The 24091-nt window shown below is 41.9% G+C and overlaps 1 protein-coding gene across 2 annotated transcripts in view; it reads right to left on the bottom strand.

The window, feature by feature from the left end:
* The window catches only part of LOC117510249 (tetratricopeptide repeat protein 28-like), a 450652-nt gene that overhangs the window by 125645 nt on the left and 300916 nt on the right, over positions 1-24091 (bottom strand). For both annotated transcript variants that reach the window (XM_034169888.1, XM_034169889.1), the window contains exon 5: positions 12811-13318. In XM_034169888.1, the coding sequence (XP_034025779.1) occupies positions 12811-13318 (508 nt within the window). The remainder of the gene's footprint in view (positions 1-12810; positions 13319-24091) is intronic.

The following is a 24091-nucleotide window of genomic DNA, read 5'->3' as shown; positions in this document are numbered from 1 at the left end:
AAGCTCACTTCAGTTCAGTTTGATGCGGCTGTACTGGGATTACTATTGTATTACTACAACCAGAGACAATTTCAAGTACAGTACCCCACACTAGATCCCATTCACCAAATAAGCAACCTTGTGCAAACACTGTATTGTAACTCTCAGCAAAAAAGAAGAATTGAAGAAGTAATCCTGTTTTTCCTCAAAAAAGAAAAATGCAAGAAATAATTCTATTTTAGGAAAAGCCAAAAAGGAGATTCCCATCTTGTCTATGCCTGATGCTGAGACCTTGATTCATGCATTTGTTTCTTCTAGATTGGACGACTACAATGTTTTATTTTCTGGTTTACCGCAGTCCAGCATTAGAGCTCTCCAACTGTTTCAAAATGCTGCTGCCAGACTTTTGACACGAAGCAGAAAGTTTGACCACATTACACCCATTTTGGCATCTCTTCACTGGCTTCCTGTTCCTGTGAGATCAAATTTTAATGTTCTGCAACTAACCTATAAAAGTGTTCACGGACTGACACCTCCCTACTTAGCTGACCTAATTAAACCCTACGTACCGTAGGGTTTGCGTTCTCAGGGTGCAGGACTACTTTGTGTCCCTAGGGAGAATAAAATGTCTGCAGGTCACAGAGCTTTCTCTTATCGTGCCCCTGTTCTGTGGAATGATCTCCCTGCATCAATAAAACAGTCAGATTCTGTAGAGACTTTCAAGTCCAGACTTAAGACGCACTTATTTTCCCTTCTGTACGGCTAGCACATTGGCATAGTGTGTTACTATGCTTTTTCTCTTTTAAATTAATTTTATTAGGAAACGGAGTGTGTTGTGGCCTCAACTTTATTTAGTTTCTTGGTCTTTTAGTGAAGCTTAGGGCTAGTGGCCGACTGTCACCTTAGCATTGCTTTGGTTTTTCTTGTTAGTTAATGCTGACAAATTGTACTGCATTTGTTGTCTTTCTGATGCCTGATTCTGTTTTCTGATGCCTGATTTTTTATTTGTGCGAAGCGCATTGAGGTGACTTTGTTGGTATATTTGCCGCTATATAAATAAATGAAATGAAATGAGAATGACATCTCACTTTGTTGTAACTGGCTGTGATTGGTCAGAGGACCCCATCTTACACCACACACAAAGCCACACACAAAGCAACACACAGCATAGCACAAGTGTAATTGTCTTTACATGGTGCAGTTAATGTTTTCATGCCAACAATCTTCAATTACTAAATGTACTTGTGCTCATCTATGTGCCCATGGCCATGTTGGTCTTAATATAAGATGCCTTCCTGCGCAGTTCTGATGCATTAATATCAGGTGGCATCAGAAAGCGATTGCATCATAAACCACAAGCACTGTTTTTTCTCCAAATTACATGGCACAATTTTCAGAAAAAATGCAGCAACCTACAATGACACTGAATTGACAATAAAAATTATTTAAAAAAGTAAACACTAATGGAACAAAGACAATAATTACACCAACATGCATCACTGAATCTAAGGTTTTAGAAAGATACCATGAACAGTAGCAAGTCGAATCACAATCCATGAAGCCAATGTGGAGTTCTCATATACACTAAGTTTCTGAGTCTGCCCCCTGCTGGCCAAATTAAAACTTAAATGTGCCTAATGTCAAACATAGTTTCAGTGAGGTGACATCATAAATCAAGGTCCACCTTGTTACATTAATACTCCCGTCACACATAGCTGGAATCACGCAAAATGGCATTGGAATTATGAATCGGCACACATCCGAAAAGAGTCGGATTTCAGTTCCAAAACGTTCTGACAGCCATCTGTGGAAGTCGACACAGTTGGTCAAAATCGGCCAGCGGCCCCGAGTGTGATGCACATGTTCAAAACTCTCCAGGTGTTGTCCAGATGGGACACCTATCCGACAGTGGTCCATGTGCAGTCTGAGGACCATCTGACTGCAATTTACATATTCTAATGTAGGGTTGCCACGACTAGTCGACTAGTCACAACTACGTCAACTATTTAAACCATCAATTTAGTAGTCGACGAGTCATTTGCTTTGAACCTTGAACCAATGAAGCAGTGCTTCGATCAGCAGCTTCATTAGATCTTTGCTTTGCTCCTCATCAGAAGCAGTAACCCCGCTTCTTAACCCCTCTCAAAGCCATTAACAAATGTCAATCGTGAGTCACTCTTGTGCATATTAAAGTCACTAACTGGGACTCCTGTCTTGTTGCGAGAAAGAAACGAGAATTGTCGTTCGTTCTGTTGCTCCACATGCTGCGCCGCCAAGCGAAGTTAGAAAGATAGAGTCCGCTCGGAATTAATAACTTCAAAGCAAATCTCTGTTGAAATCAAATGACACATCTTTCCAAACATTGTAATACAAACAATAAACTGCAATTGATCAAAATGTGTTTTTTTCATCCCAAAATGAGATGTCCTGGCTCATGTGCAGCAGCCCAAGACTGCATGGCTGCAGACCAGCAGACTCCAGCAGCCATCTGAGTTCAGCTCAGGCATATGGAGTAACATCCATGCCGTGTCTGAAAGGAAATGCTTTTGACAAAAACTACAGATTTTTTTCTATCTCTGTCCAGAGATCAAGGATCCACAGTGTAGAGTTTATTTATGTCCAGAGATCAAGGATCCAGTGACCAATTTCATATTTATTTACTTTAAGACTCAATAAAATGTTGTTGACATAGAAAACCTGTAAAGCCTGCTTTTAGTACACAGAAAATTCACAGGAGGTATTGATAAGGGAATCGATAAGGAATCGGATTGCTAAGTGGAATCGATAATGGTATCGATAGATAAAATGCGATAAGCTACAATTTACGTATGATCAGACAAGCTGACTAATCGCAAAAATAATTGTTGACTAGCCGACTATCAAAATAGTTGTTTGTGGCAGCTCTATTTGATGGCAGCAAAACGGAATCCGAAACAATTTGCGCACATACAAGGGAACATCGGGATGGATCTGGCACTGCAAAGCCTGCCAGTATGATCTGCATGTGCCACGTATAATAATGTCCACCACCCCCGGAGCACAAAGGAACTCTTGAAATGTATGTGGCACGCTTCATCACGATAATAATGATGAATTATTATCATGTACAGTGAATGTGAACAGCGGCTATCAAACCAAAAGCTCCATGCACTACTGTGTGCATGCCGCCGCAAATCTGAACAGGTTGTTATATCCACAATAGACCATAGAGTACAGATATTTGTCCATTCCTTCCCATGGGCGACTTAAATAACGTCAGCTATTGTCTCCATCATAACTGCATATAACATGGGCAGCTGCATGTCTCTGTCATGACATGGAACATGTGCCAGGCTGTTACACCATTACTAAACATGCATCTCACCTCCAACAGCAGTCCAGGAGTGTTTTACAGCGCGCACGTGGACGTGAAGCCGGGATAGCCACATGCAGTTAAAATCCTTTCACCCAAAAGAAAAAAATTAATTCCATGTGATAATCAAACCATTGCGGTGTCCAGAGTTGCGTTGTGCTCCTGAAGTGGGCAAACAAGAAAAAAGAAAGTTCCCTGGAAAGGCACTCTGTCTGAGGGACTGCATGGCCAACTGCCAGCAAACTTTGGGTGAAGCTGTCCAGTGCACCTCGCGCATGCACTTAGTGGCCCATGCAACATTATGTGCGCACACACACACACACACACACACACACACACACACACACACACACACACACACACACACACACACACACACACACACACACACACACACACGGCTGAGTGATAATTGCAGCCCCACGCACGTGCGCATGAGGAACACAGCGCTCCGGTCTGCAGCACCTTTTATGGCTGTCTGACAGCCGTCTGTGTCATCTACATGCGCTCTGACATTTCCTCCCAACTGCGTCGGATTATGGCAATATCTGCCGTGTCGGGCATGACTTTGGCACTCTTGCTATGTGTGACAGGGGCTTCAGTCTCTGTCAAGATAAAATGTTCACAGTGTGTCAGACTCTGCCCTAGGTGGCTACAATTACAACCCCAATACCAATGAATTTGGGACGTTGTGTAAAATGTAAATAAAAACAGAATACAATGATTTGCAAATCCTATTAAACCTATATTCAACTGAATACACCACAAAGACAAGATATTTAATGTTCAAACTGATAAACTTTGTTTTTGTGCAAATATTTGCTCATTTTGAAATGGATGCCTGCAACATGTTTCAGAAAAGCTGGGACAGTAGTATGTTTACCACTGTGTTACATCACCTTTCCTTCTAACAACACTCAATAAGCGTTTGGGAACTGAGGACACTAATTGTTGAAGCTTTGTGGGTGGAATTCTTTCCCATTCTTGCTTGATGTACGACTTCAGTTGTTCAACAGTTCGGGGTCTCCGTTGTTGTATTTTAAGCTTCATAATGTCATGGACTGGGCTGTTTGGCTGGTTTTTGTTTTCTTTATTTCCCACCAGGTGGCACGCAAGTAGAGCTGAGCATCTGGAGACCACACCTGCAGCTCATTTCCACCTGATCAGGAACATAACCTGCAGCTCATTTCCACCTGATCAGGAGCTGCTGCATTTAAAGCCTGGTGATGCAGTTGTTCAGGGCCAGAGACTTGTCGATATTGATGATGTTGATGTTGATGAAGCCGACTCGTGTTTGATGGTCATGTTGCTGTTGAAGAGGAGGATTTGCTGATGGATGAATGATTCACTGGTTGAGTGAACCAATGAACTCTCTACGAACCTACCAAACAACCTTCTGCTTCTGTTCAGCCGTCAGACAGCATACTTCCTGAGGTAATCCAGGTTCTCTATCTCCCGCTATAGAGCCTGAAACTTTGGCGTTCCCACGCTCCTCCCTGTTTGAGCTTCTACGCCAATTTGTCTGATCAGCTTCTACCTGCAGCTTGCATCTGGAACTTTCTCTGCTCTGCACCTGCCGGTGAAGGTTTTGATCCTAAACTCAGCCTGGAAGTATTTGCTGTGTAAATCTGACTGTGAACACTCTTAAAATAACTGTCTCCGTTGTAAAGTGCTTTGGACTCACCTCAGCCTCTCTTCCTCCTCAGAAACTCAGCTCCGTTGCGGCCACCTGGTGCCGGCTCCCCTCCTGGTCCAGTTCTCGCTGTGGCTTCCAGCTGTTCCACCGCCTGGAGCGGGCCGTGTCCTCCACTCTACAGACCGCCTGACTGATAATTTGTTCTGTTGATTCGTATGTAATTAAATATCAGTTATTCATTCCTTCCATCTCTGCTTCCTTGCGTTTGGGTCCAGTTCAAATCCTGGGTCGGCTTCAATCTCGCACCCAAAAATGTAACACATAACGAGCCACACACGTGACAGGTCTAAACTGCAGGCAGGCCAATCTAGTACCTGCACTCTTTTACTACGAAGCCACGCTGTTGTAACACGTGCAGAATGTGGCTTGGCATTGTCTTGCTGAAATAACCAAGGGCGTCCCTGAAAAAGACGTTGCTTGGATGGCAGCATGTGTTGCTCCAAAACCTAGATGTACCTTTCAGCATTGATGGTGCCATCACAGATGTGTAAGTTGCCCATGTCATGGGCACTAACACACCCCCATACCATCACAGATGCTGGCTTTTGAACTTTGTGCTGGTAACAATCTGGATGGTTTTTTTCCTCTTTTGTCCGGAGGACACAACGTCCATGATTTCCAAAAACAATTTGAAACGTGGACTCATCAGACCACAGCGCACTTTTCCACTTTGGGTCTGTCCATTTCAAATGAGCTCAGGCCCAGAGATGGTGGCGGCATTTCTGAATGTTGTTGATGTATGGCTTTCGCTTTGCATGGTAGAGTTTGAACTTGCACTTGTAGATGTAGCGATGAACTGTGTTAACTGACAATGGTTTAATGAAGTGTTCTTGAGCCCACGCGGTAAGATCCTTTACACAATGTTGTCGGTTTTTAATGCAGTGCCGCCTGAGGGATTGAAGGTCACGGGCATTCAATGTTGGTTTTCGGCCTTGCCGCATATGTGTAGAAAGTTCTCCAGATTCTCTGAATCTTCTGATTATATTATGGACTGTAGATGAAGGACTCCCTAAATTCCTTGCAATTGAATGTTGAGAAACATTGTTCTTAAACTGCTGGACTATTTTTTCACGCAGTTGTTCACAAAGTGGTGATCCTCACCCCATCTTTGTCTTTTATTTTATTTTATTTTGTCTTTATGGTGTATTCAATGAATATAGGTTGAAGAGGATTTGCAAATCATTGTATTCTGTTTTTATTTACATTTTACACAATGGAATTGGGGTTGTACAACTGAAACATGCCTAACATCAAACTTGTCCAAGATCTTCATGTGGTAACCTTTTATACAAAGTTTCACCTTGACAGACAGAGTCTTTGTCAAGATACTGTGTGCAAATGGACCACACAGAGAGTCTTTTGCCATGTTTTAGCCTTAAGTCTCATTTTGCTTCTAAGGTGATGCTGGACTTAAAATATGAATTTAACCTTCAGTCTTTTATTCCTGCTGGAATTAAGGTGTTGTAAGGGAACACTCTGTCCTCCATGTGTACGAGGTATAGAAGCAAGGTCACATTACAGTGACACTAACAGTCAACATATTTTTGGAGGCTCAGTTTGCCACTAAATAAAATGCTACAGCTCCTCAAGAAGCAGTAGAGTCCCTGCAGCTTTCTGTGTCAACGGCTGAACACTAGCCCGATGACTTCCTGAATACCACAGGAATACGTTGAAGTGTTTATTACTGTGATTTGTTAAGACAGTTTTGTGCACTGTCAGACAGAAATTATGCAACTGTCAAAAAACACCTCACCCCACCCATCACTAAATGATGCAACGGCATCCCTAACTGCTCACATTGTGACAGAAAGAGGCACAAACCAAGAGTAAAAATGAAGAGTTGGGAGTGAGAATGTGTTATCGTGATGGTAATTCCACAGACTTGCCTATGGACTGTGTGTGTTACTGGAGAATTCCACAACCATGGTACTTAGACGGTGGGGAACACTCAGATTTGTATGGTGTAAACTTGAAATTTGACTGATCTCTTTCCAGCTGTGGAATTGGTCACACAACTTCTCTTCAAAACTTTCTACCATTGCTTGTTGCTGCTGACCAAATGCGCCAAGTGGACTCAGAATGCGCGAGGCAGCCATAGTACGCATGAGAACCAGCGATGGACACAGCTAACCAAAAAGTTAGCTTGGATAATCATTAATCCGATAACTGAAAAGTTATCTTTTATGACACTAAACCAATAAACTGCTAAAAAAATATCTATCTTTATTACACATAACCGATAACTTTTAGCATTGATTCGGATGTGGCCACATCAGATTACACTGTTGGCTTCTGATAAACCAGTTTCACTTCCACTTTTCGCTGCTGGGTAAATTCAAGGATCACAAACACATAAGAACACACGATAAATGAATGAATTAAAAAAAAAAAAACCCAAACATTGTCATCATCTTTCAAAAGCAGTAAAACACAGTATTAGAAGTTACAGTTTATCTCACTATTAGATACACTGTCATTTATGAACTAAAAAGCTGTTGCTTTTTCACACGCTTTGAACCCTGCGGCTTAAACAACCGAAATACGTCCATAATACATTGATTGGCAGAGTAAAATACATGTAGTAAATATAAATTCTTACCTGTTAGTTTCAGTGGGATTCATCTGAATAAATAATCCACATAAAGCGTCCTTTTAAAAAAAATCCAAAACAGTGTCTAAACGTGAAGAATAGCCCCTCTGTACACAGCTGTGCTGTGAGAGCTCCTCTCCCCCACCGAGTCTTGGCGAATAAATTACAGCCACAAAGAAATAAAATAAAATAATGTTAAAATTAGTCAGTTTTGTTTTGTGACGATGGGACTCACTCACTGCAACGTCCAAAGTGAACCTGAACTACACTACCCACCCCTGCGTCGACTGGCCTATCACGTTTTGCACTTAATGATGACATTATCAGCAAGCGACAGCAAGCTACAATCACACGACAGATGGACAAAAATGTTTGATTTTAGGGTTTACAAATGTTTCTAACCGGTAACTTTGCTCACTTTACCAGCAAAAAAAACAAAAAAAAAAAAACATAATCGGACTGAAAGTTATCGGAACTAAATTTATCAGAAGATAACTGGTCCAATGATGGTTTTAAAACGTATCTGAAAAGCTAATCCGCTAGCAAAAACATTAGCTTCAATAATTATCTGTTATCGGATAAGCTGAACTGTACCTACCACTGATGTGAACACGTAGTTAAAGGGAAGTATAGTTCCACCCTAAGACTGACACAGGCTCTATATAACCCAGTGAAACAGTGAATGCACTGACAAGTAAAAAAAGTGGCTCGCCAGCATTATTTTGTTACCGTTTTGAGCATATGATATTTTTAGCTGGTCCTGCTGTACAAATAAATACATGAATTAGTAATTACAAATCTAAATAATCTCACAAATGAAGCAAATCATCATCAAAGTTGATTAAAGAACTTAGAGGTTTGATTGCCAACAGTGATTTAATGTGACTAGAGCTCTAAAAATGTGAATTGATCCTTTAATGTTGAATCAGACTAGACACAAGTATCTGCAAACAGTTAATATTAAAATATTACGTTACTGTGAAGTGCTTAATAAAATAAAAACCCATGATCCACTGGTACAAAACCTGCAAACCAGATGTGGAGACAGTTTGCTTTTTTTATTTTCTGGAATGCACACTCCAGCATTCACACGTGAAAGCCGAAAAACAAAAGGCTGTGTGGACACGGTAATTAAGGTCTGAAAACAATTCAACACGGACATTATGTCCTTTTTTTAAACGCCAAAGAGCCGGTGAGCAGGCATTAATTAAGAGCGTGGCTGTGCACATTGTGTGGACTGCATGCTGTTTTGTGAACTCGTTCTTCGTGTTGTTTTCCTCTTTTTTTGTTGCTTTGTTTTTGTAAACATTAGCAGAAAGTAATCCCCAGAGATACTGGATGAAGAGAGGCAAAAAAAAAGGATTAATTAGGACTTTCACCTCCAGTTCTTCTAACTGATGGAGTCGGCACTTCAAATGACTTATTTTAGACATAAGACCGAATGTGGAAGTGCAAAAAGAAAGCTGAAGCACAATCCTCCCAAACAAACTTTCTTGGAGTATCTTTAAAGTGGACAGTAAGGGGGGGAAAAATAATACAATTTAGTTTTGGTTTCATGAATATCGGAAGTATGAGCTACATGGGATTGCTCAACTCCAGTCCTCTCTCACACATCAAATATCGCTGACTCGAGGGTAAGATAGCCAATTAATGAATAATATATGGGTCTAGAATGCAACTTTTTCATATCCTTTATAGGTCAGAGTGTGCTGAGCCAGGCCTGCTGGCACCGCTGGGCATCATACTTAGATATTAAAGCTCAGTGTTGGGCTGTAGCGCTGATTTCAATACAACTGCACCTCAGAGCCATGTCATCTGACACTCCACCCGAGCTACATGCAATATTAATGCCAAGCTGAGAGGGCTAATAAAACTCTATGCCACTGTGTTTCTGCTCATTTTCTTTCCTCATCTCTTGCACGATGTGTTTGCAATTATTTCTGTTTCTCCTTCAACTGATCATCCTTCGTGTCTGTGTGCACGCTGTAAAAGCAGCTTTGTTGACGTTTGTGAGCTTCCTGTTCTGGTTTAGTCCAGATCCCCTTGAGCTAGGCAGAGTAGCAGGTGCTGAAAATGGAATAACAATAGACACCCCACTGCCACAAAAACAAAAAAAAACACACAACCGCAACAATTGTACATTTATAGACCGACGCTTCACAACCTCCACTTCACTCTCTTGTTATCTTCATTATTCAGCTCCTCTTGAATTGGCTATTAAAGGTAATTAAGCGATTCATCAAGTCGGTTTCAATTACGAGGATCTTGACAGCTGCAGATTACAATCAGTAGGGGTGAGGGGAAAGATGGAGAGTGTGAGAGGGCGAGGCGTCAAAAAGTGGCAAAAAGAGAAGAAAAAGAAACCAAACGTGGTAAAGACGATCTTCAGTGGGCTTTACTGGGTGTGAGAACCGTGATCCAGGTGGGGCAGCAAGTCCACATTGAAGCAACAGGCGCTGCTGCTCACTCTTCTAGTTTCTGTCCTGTCAGGCTGGAGGTCTGAGACCGTATCAACTCTACCATCATTACTATCATGGATATGGAGAATTGGGACCTCACAAATAATACTTTACAATGACCACGCCACCCAACGACGGAATAGACGGCGGTAATGGCAGGCAGCAAGGCAAAGGAGGAACTGGCTGCATGACGTACCGTAATAAAACTCACATGAACTGTAGAACTGTAAGTTGCTCACACTACAGTCTATAACTTACAACCTGTTATCAGCTCAATTTTGAAATTAGTGATTCACTGTACGTAGCTCAAAGTGAATGCCAAAGGATAACCTTACTTTTGATTTGGCTGATTAAATCTGCTGTCTTTATGCACATGTTGGAGAATGACTACTATTATGGCACTTTAATTTTCAGAAAGACTCAAGTTTACAGTTGTCTCAAAATATCCTACAATCCATGCAACCATATCAGCCTTTTGTGAAATGTTGGATTTCACTGACTTGTTGACATTGTTTTTACAAAGCAAGGTAACTAATCGAGGTAAGTAAGGATTAAAAACATAACAGCAACAGAATATGTTGTGAGTGCAATTTTGTATTTATTTGTCATTAAATATAATAACTAAGTTTACTATTTGGTAGTACATTTGGCAAAGCTATGTGACTCTGAGCACACCTCCTCCTTTTCAGAAATGAAACAGAGTAGATCCCGATTAACACTTGGTTGGCAGAACACTTGGTAAAGCCAGGATTTGCAAACATGTTTCTCCAAGCGGAGTGGAGTTGCATCAAGGAGGGCAAACCTGTAGTGAATTTACTGTGGGAACCCCGATCAACAGGGAACTCTCAGCCAAACAAAAAAATAATTAAACAATTGTATATTTACTTAGTAATAACATTATAAAGGCAAACACAGTCATTGGTTGTTGGGGGCAGCATGGTGCCCAAGTGGTTAGTGTGCTTGTTTCCAGAGCAGAAGGTTTCTGGTTCTATACCACCCCTCCCCATTCTCCATATAGTGTGGAGTTGTGTCAGGAAGGCCATCTGGTATAAATCTTGTGCCAAATCAACATCTTGGATCTGCTGTGGCGACCCCATGTGAAAAAAGGAGAACCTGAAGGGACTTACTTATAGTTACTGGCTGTTGGCTAGCATAGACATTACAACCACTTATTGAAAGTGTGGCTTTCATGAACATTGTTGCCAGTCGAGGTTATAGTTAAGCCACCTTGACACTTGCATGAATTTTTGTGTCCTGCTTTGTCCCGCTTGACACCACGCTATATAAAATAAAGCCTGTGCCATATAATTTTGTAGCCGATGATGCATTTGCTCTCAGAATGTGGCTGGTGAAACCATTCTCTCATCACTCCTAGAATCACACAGAAATTATCTACAGCTACAGGTTGTCTCGTGCACCTCTTTTGGTGGACGAGACAACGCATTTGGAATCTTGCCTCAAAGGCAATTATTTACAATATATATATATTGTAATGGATTGGTAAAACAGTTGCATTTTCATTCCTTCTTATGAGTTAGATAATATATCTGTAAAGTTATGTTTATTATAGATGTAACATCTCCGCATCTAATTTCAGGTTCAGATGTCCTGCGTTCAATGACTCACAGTGTTTTCTAATGGGTTGTGCAATGTTCATGACTAGTTCAAGCAAGTGGCACAAAATTTATGTGTGCCAGAAATTTTGAGCATTTCAAAATTTTCTTTGCACACAGTTTACAACAGTTTACGACAAGTTTACGATGAGTTTACTCATTGACAGGCAAGATTGCATGACAGTATGGGGATCAAATTTGTGCATGTGTCAAGGTGCCTTTACAGTGGCAAAATTAAAATTCCAGAGGACCACATGAAGCCTACCAGTTACATAAATTTTTATGCCACCTTTGACCACAAGACACTCAAGACATTGGAAACACTGTGCTATGATTGGCTGTTACGCTGTGAGGCAATGTCAGGGAGGTTTTGCTGTGATTGATTTGTTACATTTTTAACCGCAGGTTAATTACAGGGGTGCTACAGGTTGCTTAACTTTAAAACGTACCCACACTCCGTAATAAGGTACTTGCACGAATGACCTCTTAGGTGAGAACTTGGCTATAAATGCTTGAAATGTAAAAGGAGCAAAAATGACATTTCAAGCTTTAATCAAAAGAACTGTTCATCTAATTCAATCACATTTTTTCCTTTTCGTTCATCTTCAGATCACTCTTCGTTTTCTGGACATGTGGTTTATCTCCTAACCTGTGTGTGTGTGTGTGTGTGTGTGTGTGTGTGTGTGTGTGTGTGTGTGTGTGTGTGTGTGTGAGCAGAGAGATTAATTTGGAGGTATTTTCCATGAAGAACTGTAAGGTTATAAGGGGTATATCTATACTCTGATGTGTATGTTGCAAATTGTCGACAACATTGAACTCAGAATCAGCTGAATGTTCCTCAAAGATCCCACTGCTCAAACTTTTGCATTATTAAATGTTAACCCAGAGTCAAGTCTGGGAGCATGCACTGGTGCCACGTTTCACCACATCCATGACATTACAAGAACCGACAGCGGGCAACAAATATTATGCAAAGTAGCGATTAATTCACCATTAAATGAGAACCTCACAGCATTTTTACTGTCATTGTCCACTCAAGCACCACTATGCTGCTTACAATTCCCTATTTTGCAGTCTACATTCTCATACGATTTGTAATCTTTTGGTGTTTGCACACATACCCAGATTGGAGGAGGCCCGTCCTTCTGCAGCTCTGTCTTTCAAGCCTTCAGCTATAGACAGCTGTTGTTCGTGGTACTGCTTGGCTCTTTCCAAGTCCTGCATGCAGCGAGCAGCATGACCCAGTCCTGCGTAGGCTCTCATCTCAATGGACTTTTCCTCCAGTTCCTGGGCTAGTTCCAGAACATGAGTGTGGTAGGACATGGCCTTGTCAAAGTTACGGTGGTAGTGATAAGCACTGCCCAGGTTACTGTAGGCCCGAGCTTCTTCTCGTTTGTTTTCCAGTGCCTTGGCGATGCCCAGGTGCTGCTCGTGGCATTGGACAGCATTGTCAAAGTCTCCCATGGCGATGTAGACAGCCCCCATGTTGCCCAGCTCGCGAGCTTCAGACAGCTGATCCTTGGACTGCTTGGCCAGCAGGACGCACTGTTTGTGGCTGGCGAGTGCATTTGGATAGTCTCCGATGGCTGTATACACGTGGCCCAGGCTGCTCAGAGCCATCGAAGCAGCCTGTAGGCAAAGAGAATGAGACAAATTAAAAACCTGAATATATAGACATTACAACAACAGTGAGTTTTTTTTTAAATTTGCGTCATCATTTCTCTGCCCAAACTTAAAGGTTACTTAAGTCAGACATCACAAGGAAAGCAAAAAAAAAAACCTAAATCTCTTAAGCGGCTGATTGTTCAGAGACCAAACAACAAACAAAACCTGATTTGATTCCTTCTCTTACAAGGAAGGAGGAGGCAAGTTGTGATGCAGATCAGCACAGCAGCAGGAAGATTTTAAAGCGGACAGTTTGCCCATCGCAATCACGCTTCATGGTGTGCCACCACCAACGGAACAAAGACGCCACTGACGGGGTGGGGGCTGTAGCTAAGCCTGAACTGCAGGCGGCCAATTGGCTGTCTGATTGAGCCCTGGTGAGACCTTTCAAATTAAAAACAAAGAGAATCCTCCCGCGTATCCTCATCAACAATACTTGCCCCAAACAGTATTCACCTGTCGAAACATGACTACAGGAAAGACTGGCTAAAACTGCAAAAAAAAAAAGAGGTTTAATTGTGAAATGGACAGATTTCACAGAATGCAGACTTGACGGCCTGCGTGACACATACACTTACAGACTTATTAACTGTTTACACAGAGGGTAAACAGCTGGGAATAGGGGTCCGCTGTTTTTTACGAGCAGATGTTCGATTAATCATGCAGAGCCAGCTAATAACGAATTGCCTCCCATAATGCATCCTGCAGCCAGGATGAGAGATGGACGCAAGCCAGCAGAGAGGACAGACACCCTGACAGTGAAGGCCACAGCAGTACACAACGTCACCAACAGGGGCATCCTAGGGCATATTTAGAGGCGAGACCATGGGAAAATAACTCAGCTGCAGTAATTAAAGGCTGCTGCTACTACTTCTTTACGACCCATTCATAAAGATGCATAAATGCAGAAATGGATTTAGTTTATTTTTCTCTTTCAAAATGATGTAAATTATGCATGCTGTCACAAGAGAGACCACTCTTCCAAAGATTTAAATGGGGGGGGGGAGACGACAGCTAGTATAGTCATGAGTTTTTAACTTCTAATGCTGTTGAAAGTTTGACAGGAACATTTTTTTTACTCTTTATTTTTGCAAGTCCAAAATCCATTTCAGACAATCAGCACACAATAAAAAAAAGCAGATAATTAAATCCTTTCTGATTAAGGATGTGAAAGAAGCTGTCTAAAAGTCAGAGAGTGACAATAACTACACATAACTGGACCTTTGTCCAAAACTGCAAAACTATTACAGCCCACACTGTAAGATGCCAGCAGACAAATGCTGAGATTTGAGCTCCAAATGCACACAGTATGAATTACATTCTGGCCAAAGCATTGGCAATGTGCTGACGTTGGCTGCTGCTGAATAGTATTCCAGAATGCCAAATCCAACTACAAGGTGCACTTAGAGAGTGCATGATTCCACCAGATTAGAAATAGCCAACCATTATTACCTCTGCCAAACGTGGCAGAAGAGAACAGTCAGAATTCTGACTTTTAGACCTTTTTGACAACATAAGACATGAAAAAGAGCAAGTTAAAAAAAGGGGGGGGGGGGGGGCAAAAGGGAAAAAAAGTCATTAATTCAAACACCGAAAATTTGCCCAAGGACCATCTTTACACAAAGTTTAGTCAGAATCCATAAATCACATTGTGAGCTTTAGTATCCACTAGGGGGTGCAACAACAAACTGTGAAACCGAAAAACCTCAATACGAACCAAACTGAGGTCGATGCACCATTAAAAAAAGTGAGGTCTGCAATATTGACAATGAACTAAATTATGTTGAGATGTTTGTTTTAATGTGATCATGAAAAGGCAGAATGTTTAGTATGGGGAAACTGTAGATCCTCAATGCAATTGTTGAACATTTGAAGTAATATTATTCTATAAAAGAGAAAAATAACTGGTGCAACACAGAAATAAGTGCCGAAAAGTTTAATAAGGTGCTGAAAACAAAAATATACAACGGGACTAATGTTTCGACATGAGAGTCACATCTTCCTCAGAGTCCTGCAAAGACAAAGATGGTATAGCTTAGATACTAATAAGAGGCAGGTGCCCTAATGCTTCCAAAGGGGCAACAGGGAAACCTGACAAGAATGCACCATGATTTGAACCGTACCATGTGGGGGATGCACCATTTCACGCTGACAGACTGGGTAACAGAGACATAACACTGGGAGATGTCATGACAGTTGGATTAACACCTACAGTATGTGAATACTGCATCCACTAACACCTGTTGCATCCACCGTGTGAAAACCCACACCTGTCGCCTGCACATCTTTTTAAGAAAAGTTAAGCATTGCTAATATAGTCTTTAAATCTCATGCACATTTTTGTGCACTTTGTCTGCGTGCTGTAACACAGTTGGGATTGAGCTTTAGTTGTCTGCTAAAAGGTAGCCATGTGTGATTAGTATTGGTAATGTGTTCAGGGTTCTCCCCAGACAATGGAATAATGGCACCGCGCGGTTGTACTGCGGCATCATCTTTTAGCACGAGACTTAGTGGGAATCTGATCGCGCACAAACAATTCACATAAACAATTTCAGCTCTTTTTTTAAATCCTGTTTACATCCAGACGACCGAATGTTTGACAAAACGCAAGTGTTATATGAAGGATTAGAGGATGATCTCTGCATTTTTTTGTTTTGTTTTTGGTGGTAACCACAGCCTACACAGTAAAATCACTAGTGTTAAACTAACACTGTCAGTGTTAGTTTTAAAGAGGTGATTGCCGATTGCCGGTCCGTTCGGGGCAGGGGCACGCTGGCGCCGAGCATTACGGAGCACAACCGGCTGCACATTTTTGAACAACCTCATTAGTTGATCCAAGTGCTGCGGAGCATTACTGATTTAGAAATTAGTAGATATTTGTTGTTATATTTGCAGATGTTGTGCCTTGCAATGAAGCTTACAGAACTACCATAGAGAGAATAATGACGGGGTCAAAGGTCATTAGTAAGTGTGATTGTTTTTTCTTTTAAACATTTAAATGATGTGTGCAGTGACTTTCAATTAAAGCAGATTGTTTTGTTTCTGCTTTACTGGTAAAATGAAGTTGTAACCATATTCAGCACTCAGCATACACTTCATCTAAACATCACAAACTGATGTCAAAACATGACATCCTAGAGACATTATGACATGATGTCATTTGGGTATCATTTTGTAGATCATGCTGCGGCATCCGACACACGTCATGTGGATGTTGCAAGATTGGTTGGTTGTCTTCTATTTTTTTCAACAAACTGAAATGTAGTCTATAAAAAGGTAAATCAGTTTGCAGGAATATCGCAGGCAGAAATCTGTTATTGTAACTGATGTTTATAATGTAGTTACATGAAGGCCATTTTTTTAGTCATCCGATAGTCATATAAAGGTCATTATTTTTTATTGTGAGAAGGTTGTGCAGTGGTCACAAAACAGCATTACTCCATGACGCAGCTGCAATGTAGTTGGGAGTGTACACAATTACATCATGAGAATGTCACTGTGTAATGAGGGCAGTGTGCTGGACAAGTTGTTTGTCTGCTTGCTTCCAAAACAGAAGGTTCCCAGTTGAAGACCACCCGCGCCCATTCCCCAGGTAATGTGGAGTTGTGTCAGGAAGGGCATCTGGCATAAAACCTGTGCCAAGTTAATATCCAGATGCATATGGAATCTGCCGTGGTGACCCCGAGAGACAAAGGAAGAAGCTAAAAACGTTCTACCACCATTATCAATAAGTGATATTTTCACTGTCATCGGCATCCAACAGTTATATAAAGGTCATTTGTTGATTGTGAGAATGTTGTGTAATGGCCACAACACCACATCAGTCCAAGACATAGCTGCAATTGGGGGTCTACACAATTGCATCATGACAATGTCACTATGTGACGTCATGGAGACCAAAAAGTCAAAAGTCAAACCATCGTAGAGGCTTTTGCTGGGCAGGCAGCGCTACTGGGTTTGAATCACATTACTGTCTCCAGGACACACTGACACACACTGAAATTCCACATCTGCATCATACTCTGCACATAGTACTACATCAAGATGCAACTGCAATAAATATTCTGTCTCGTGATGAAAGTACTGAATACAGTGATAAGAGATTATTGAGAAAACACTTTTCAGATGTTCTATTTCTAAACACACACACACACACACGCACGCCGCATTCCAACTGTATCTTTACTACATTTTGCATAGTTGCTGATGTCTGGAACCAATTACCTGCTGACATAAGGACTTCCAGCAGTTTGCTCAACTTTAAAGACTCGACAAGGCATTATACAGGCCCGGGGAGGCAATTATCCCCCGTCACAACTGTTGCTGTTTCATATTCCCAGATAGCCTATCTAGGCCTGCTCAATTACATGCCGTTTGAAGCTTTGCTCCATCTCGCTCACTCAAACTTCCAGTTTTTGTGAGCGGGGAAAAACAGAAGATTCCTCATCTCCGTCTGTCTTCGAGCGAGTGCAGAGGGAGTGCAATCTTTTTCCAGTTGAAATGAGTTGTTGCTCTTGTGATCAGTGTCCTTCTAAAGTGAGACTGCAACGCTGCATTTTCTCCTCAGATGAAAGCCAAGATAGTCAGATAACGAGGAGTCCCTCTTGCCACTCACAGAGGATGCACTCTGTTTGGCTCGGGGACAGACACTGGCACCATTCCCTGCTCACTCCTGACTGCAGCGCTCTCCCACCACTGCTCATTTTGACTCATCGCCAGCATCACAAAATAACATTCCATCTGGGAAAAAAATAATTGTCTGAAACACGTACTTTCTGCCAAATTGACTTCATTCTCATTTGATTCTCTTTCTTTTTTTCATTTCTCTCTCCTCCCGCCGTGTTCTCGCGCTCCTCCAGTCCTCTCTGCAGAGTCAGATCTGATTGTGTTTGCATAGGCTGGGCCTTCTCAGGATGAGCGCTGATTTGATTAATCCTAACGCCAGTATTTATAAACTGTTGATAAACCACGGGCTCTTATCAGCAAACACATTTTGTACCAAGGGTCTCTCCTAATGAAAGGTAAACTCGTCCTGTCCGGGACCGAACAAAGGAGGAGAGCTGGGATGATGTGTTAATCAGAAATGTTTGGCATGTTTTTCCTCTGACATGGATGGTGGTTTAAGATTCCTGGCTGAGCGTGTTTATATTCTGCAGCACATTAGAGAAATGGCTCCTTTCATAGGACATGCTGGAGGTAATGCATTGTACTTAGCATAATTAGCCCCTTATGTCATGGAGCGTTGTCTCCTGAAGGCTTGGCTTGGTGGATCTGTGACTCTGAGCCCCTGGTGTATGTTTTATTTCTTACAGCGATACTAGCAATGTTGTGCAACATTACGCCTCCGCTCACTGGGGTGTGGATATGCCTTTGAAAAGTTGCGTTATTCCACTTTGGACAGCTGAACTGTGACACATGCCAAACATCAGAGGCTATCATCACAGGCTTTGAGTGCTTGCAGAGGTACATAGTCAGGTCCATACGTATTTGGACAGTGACACACTTTTTCTCTTCTTCTAAATTTGTCTTTGGACATCATTACAATGTAGTTGAAATGAAACAATCAAGATGTGTTTGAAGTGTAGACATAGATCATTAAGTTAAGGCATTTATTAAAAATTGTGCATTAACTATTTAGGAATTACAGCCATTTGTGTGTGTGTGTGTGTGTGTATATATATATATATATATATATATATATATATATGTGAATATGTCTTGGATTTCATTTACATCAGGGGTGGCCAAGTTCGGTCCTCGAGAGCCACCTTCCTGACACTCTTAGTTGTCTCCCTGCTCCAACACACCTGAATCCAATGAAAGACTCGTTAACAGACTTTTAATGAGTCTTTCATTGGATTCAGGTGTGTTGGAGCAGGGAGACAACTAAGAGTGTCAGGAAGGTGGCTCTCGAGGACTGAACTTGGCCACCCCTGATTTACATCATCAGGAATTCCAAGCAGTATAGTACTGTAAGGGAAATCTGTCTGGAGCAGGCAGTTATCAAAAACTGAGGAACCATGCAAGAAGCATCTTGGTGTCAAAATCCAACCGATCACTGTGTCGTGACAAGTAGGAGATTAGGAGGAGATCTACGTTGATTGTGGACCTACTGGCTCTGATTTAGAAGCAGCGCATCTACAATTTATTCATCAACCTATATCAAAGCCATTTAAAGATGTCAGTGTGACTCACCTTTTCTGCTGATTAAAGTCTCTAAACAGGACTCATTTTCTGCGAGAATCGTCCACCGCTTCACACAAACAGTTTTTATTCGTTCGTCATTAATGTGCCTTTTTTGTGGGGCAGCCAACGACACCGACCTCTGCCGTGGACTGGAACATTAATATCTCCCACTTCTCTGGTTCCTAAACTGAAGTTACTGTCCCTCATCAAAATAATAATAATAATAATGATAACAATATCCTCCACTCCGTGTGTGTTGTGGGATTTGCTGCGGCTCTCTGCCAGGTAAAGTTGGAAAGACGGATCATTCCGCAATCAATAACTTCAACGCGACGACATGCTACAACTGACCAAAACAGTTTTCCCCAAAATGAGACATCCTCTGTTCCATCGGGGAGAACTTATCCCGGTGTCACAGTCTCAGCACTCCAGTCTGAGCACAGCACGCTGCTGGCACGAGTGATGTAGGGGAGACTGGGGCCAAAGTAACATTTTACATTTATATCCCACTGAAACACTATTGTCTGCATTTTGAGGGCCAAATTTTGTTAAGTAAAGCTGGAGTTTTGTTTTTTGTTTTTAATCTTTTTACAGCCTTACTTCAAAGCCAAAAGAAATGAGACATCAGGCCAAAACATGAAAGAGTGTAAAAATGTGTGTCACTGCACAGGAGCTAATTCATACACCGCAGTTTACTATAAGAAAATCCTTACAATTTTTTTTAAACTTCAAGATTAATTTCTTATTATGCTACATTTTGAGTTTTTAAAAAACACCAAAGAAGGCCCTTTATAAGCCCATAAAGTAAAAGATTCAGCGGTGTCGAAGCCTAAGCAGTCCCTGAATCCTCGGCTTCTTAAGGTGATTTTTGCATCCCAACCCACTGAGAAAAAATCCTGCTGAGGATCATCTTTTGTAATCATGAAGGCACAACAGGAACCCTGAACACAAGACAGTTAATGTGGCCCTGGTGAAACAATAAGAACTCAACAGTGGTGAAGGCTTGAAACCTAAAGAAGGCTGCAGCAGGTCCTCAGACCTGGCTAACGGTCTGACAAGGACTCTGTTTGTCGGCGTGCAATGACATTCCCACATTAATCAAACCCATGCACAGGCATCTCTAGATCAACCTTGGACGTAGATTTTATGTGCATCAGGACTGGGCCTGTTCAGTCATCTCTGCATCCACCATCCTGTCTGGGCATCAATCAAAGACACAATCTTCCTTGCCACTGAGGGATTGCCTTGGCAAATTGTCTCCTTCTTGTGCAGTTACTCAGTTTTTGATAACTATCAATCAGTGTCCTGGAAATGTTCACACATCCATCTGCTGACTTTTCTAAAGACAAGTGGCTGTAAACATAATGATCAAGTGAAGTCAAATCAAGTCTAGAAGCAGTGCTGGTGCTGCGCTTCGGTGCATCCATGACACTACAGAACCATCTTGGGTCATGGATGGTATCCATCAATTCTGAAAAGATCACAGCATCGTCCGTGAACTCGAGGTCAGCAAACCTTTCCTCGCTGACAAAAACATCTAAGTCACTGGTTTCCTCAACCCAGCCCAACACCCAGTCCATACAAGCATTAAAGCATGTAGGAGTCAGAACACATCCCCAAAGAATGGCACTTTCCACTGTGGAAAAACTCAGAGTTTCTGCCTCCACTGCACAGGCTGGCAATGATGTCCAATAACTTCTTGTAGATCCCACAAATTCCCAGGATGTCTCAGAGAGCATGATGATTAGTAGCAAATATAATCCATATATTTAGTTTGTCGAATTACTTATGGACTCTGAAAATGGGGCATTATGTATACAAACAGTCATAATTCCTTAGCAGTTAAAAATTTATTTCTGTTCAACCCCCTGAATTAAAGATGAAAGTCGACACTACAAGAAATCTTACTGCTTCTTTTTAATTCCATTGCAGTGGTGCACAGAGACAAAATAACAAAAATTGTGCCACTGTGCAATTACTTATGGATGTGACTGTCTGGTTGGATTCAGGCCTGCTTCCACTGTATGTAAAAGCACAAACAGACTAAGGCATCCACTGAGTGTATAAACAATGTGTAAGGTGTTAAAGAGCCTGCAGTCTCTGTCCAAAAGGCCTGTCCTGTAGGACAGCAGGGCAGACACTACTTCAGCAGAGTGCTGGTAACTGGATTACACGACAGACATGATGTCATCCTCACTTAATAACAGAAGACGAAGACGACGTGTGATTCAATTACAAAACATGGCAACAGAATCTATTACACCATATTTTAAACCAACAGCACCTCTTAAGCCCCTTTCCACCAGGCCAATGTAGTTGCATAATGTGGCGTACCGACTACATTGAGCTTATGCAGCCCTACGTGGCAATACGCTGAGGGACACAAAGGGATGCAAAGGGGAACGTGAAATGGATGCAAAAAATTAAATATGTTTAATTTTACACAAGTGTACACAACACCCCGCTACTGTATGTAAAGCCTCAGCCCCACTGAATAATAAGCCATGAATAATGAGCCATGCATGGGTGTGTCAGCGATTATTTGAAGAATGATCTACGTTTTAAGCCATCACGTATCCGCTACTATGGCGCCTCTATGTGCCTCTCTGTACCTCACATGTGCCAGGTATCAGCCTCTAGTGAGCCACGACCGATCTGTCATTTGAGCACCGTTCAGCCTCGAATGCCTTGTGTCGTCGCATATGATCCACGTCAAGCCACATATGATCCATGTAGCGCCATGTAACGCTACATTGGTGCACGTTTAGGCATGAGTTTGGTCCAAACCTCCAGCCCTCCCACACTTGGTCCCTTTAAAGTGTAGGTTTTCAATTCACAACATCCTTTCAAGATGTTATCACATTTTTCAAACGCAGTCCAAAAAAAGACGCTCCTGCACAGTCCAGCCGGGGTGCGCATCCGTCCACCAGGCTGCTGTTTACCTGTGTTCCAGAGTCATTAAATGCAGCAGTTCTGTGTGTTCACCCAGCTCTTTGTGACCAAAAAAAAAAAGACACCACAATGGGGTTTAATTATATACACCCGCAACTGTGTGGATCGATCACCCCCCCCCCACAAAAAACAACACAAAACATCCATAACCAGACCAGCTAGAACCGAACCACGGGTTCCTGGACAGTCGCCTGTGCGCTTTTTCTTGCTGGCTTTATTTCTTCCGCGACTTACAGTCATTTTGACACCGGTGATCCAACTTTTAACTTTATGTTCATTCCTTATTGTCTGCAAAATCACTCTCTTGCGAGTTCGTGTTCTGCATAAATGCTCACTTTGAGTGCGAGTCATTGCGTCAGCGTGCGCCTCATCTGATCCATTATAACAAGATGTTAAATCTATCATAAAAATACTTTTACAGCTGCTTATGAAGAAGGCATGAACATGCAACTGTTTTACCAAGCTATTCTAATATAAAAATTACAAGTAATTACCTTTTAGACTGTTCCAAATATGTTCTCCACCTCATGCAGCACACAAGAGAGGGAGGAGAGGGAGAGAGAGAGAGAGAGAGAGAGAGAGAGAGAGAGAGAGAGAGAGAGAGAGAGAGAGAGAGAGAGAGAGAGAAGGAAAAAAAAGGGTCCAGATAAAACGGTCCTCTGTGATTCCAGAAGCAATTAGAGGTGTTTTCAACATCCAAGCTCTGACAGAAAATGATTAATCCGCTACAAAATAATTATTTTATATACAGCGTTCGGCACACAAAGCAGGTGGAATTGTAGCGTGCAAGAGGGCTGAGCAAAAATAGCCTGTGCAAAATAGCCTGTCCTGTCCTTGTAGCCGCCAGGTGCTTGGATAATGGGCTTTTAACAGCCTTGTCCTCACCACAAACATGCCTCTAAACAAATATGCAACATTGCGCTACCGGTCACCATGCCTCTGCAATTGTACACAACCCTATGCCAGTCCGGCAAAAAAATCCTTTTAGGTTTCTTTTTTTATCAGTACATACCTGCACTGCTAGATTTTATTCATCCCGCTGAACTTTGCTGGCAGTGAAGCTTCAAAACCACGGAAGACGACGAGGCGGGCCAAGCTTCCACATCCACTATAACTCCTCACGGATGGATCACCAGTGAGAGGACATGTCCACGTCCACTATAACTCCTCACTAAACTGATCGTGCGCGCGATCACTGGTTGCAGCTCTGCCTTTACATCCTCAAGTTCTCTCACAATTAAGGCATGCTAAATAAAGTCCATTAACTCCTGGAAATACTGTATTCTGACTTTTTCCAATGTGTCAAATCCATCTGTGTGTCCAGGCAGTCTGTAAAAACAGCATCATGGAGCCAAGCTTCTCCCAACCCGACACGCAACTTACGCAGCCATTCCTGCGTACTAGACGCAGCACAATGCAACTCTATGTAGGCTGGTGTGAAAGTGGCTATACATATTGTTTGGACAACCATGAATGCACACAAAAAAATACAAAAAAGAAATAACACACCTATCACCTTAAAACAGCACTTGGATGGTACTAACAATAACAATGATGACACAACTACTGACGCAACAGCTAACTTTAAAACTTTAAGCA

Source organism: Thalassophryne amazonica, chromosome 5, assembly GCF_902500255.1.
Source record: "Thalassophryne amazonica chromosome 5, fThaAma1.1, whole genome shotgun sequence".
NCBI lineage: Eukaryota > Metazoa > Chordata > Actinopteri > Batrachoidiformes > Batrachoididae > Thalassophryne > Thalassophryne amazonica.
The sequence above is the reverse complement of the archived record's forward strand: the minus strand, read 5'-3'. Positions and strand labels throughout refer to the sequence as shown.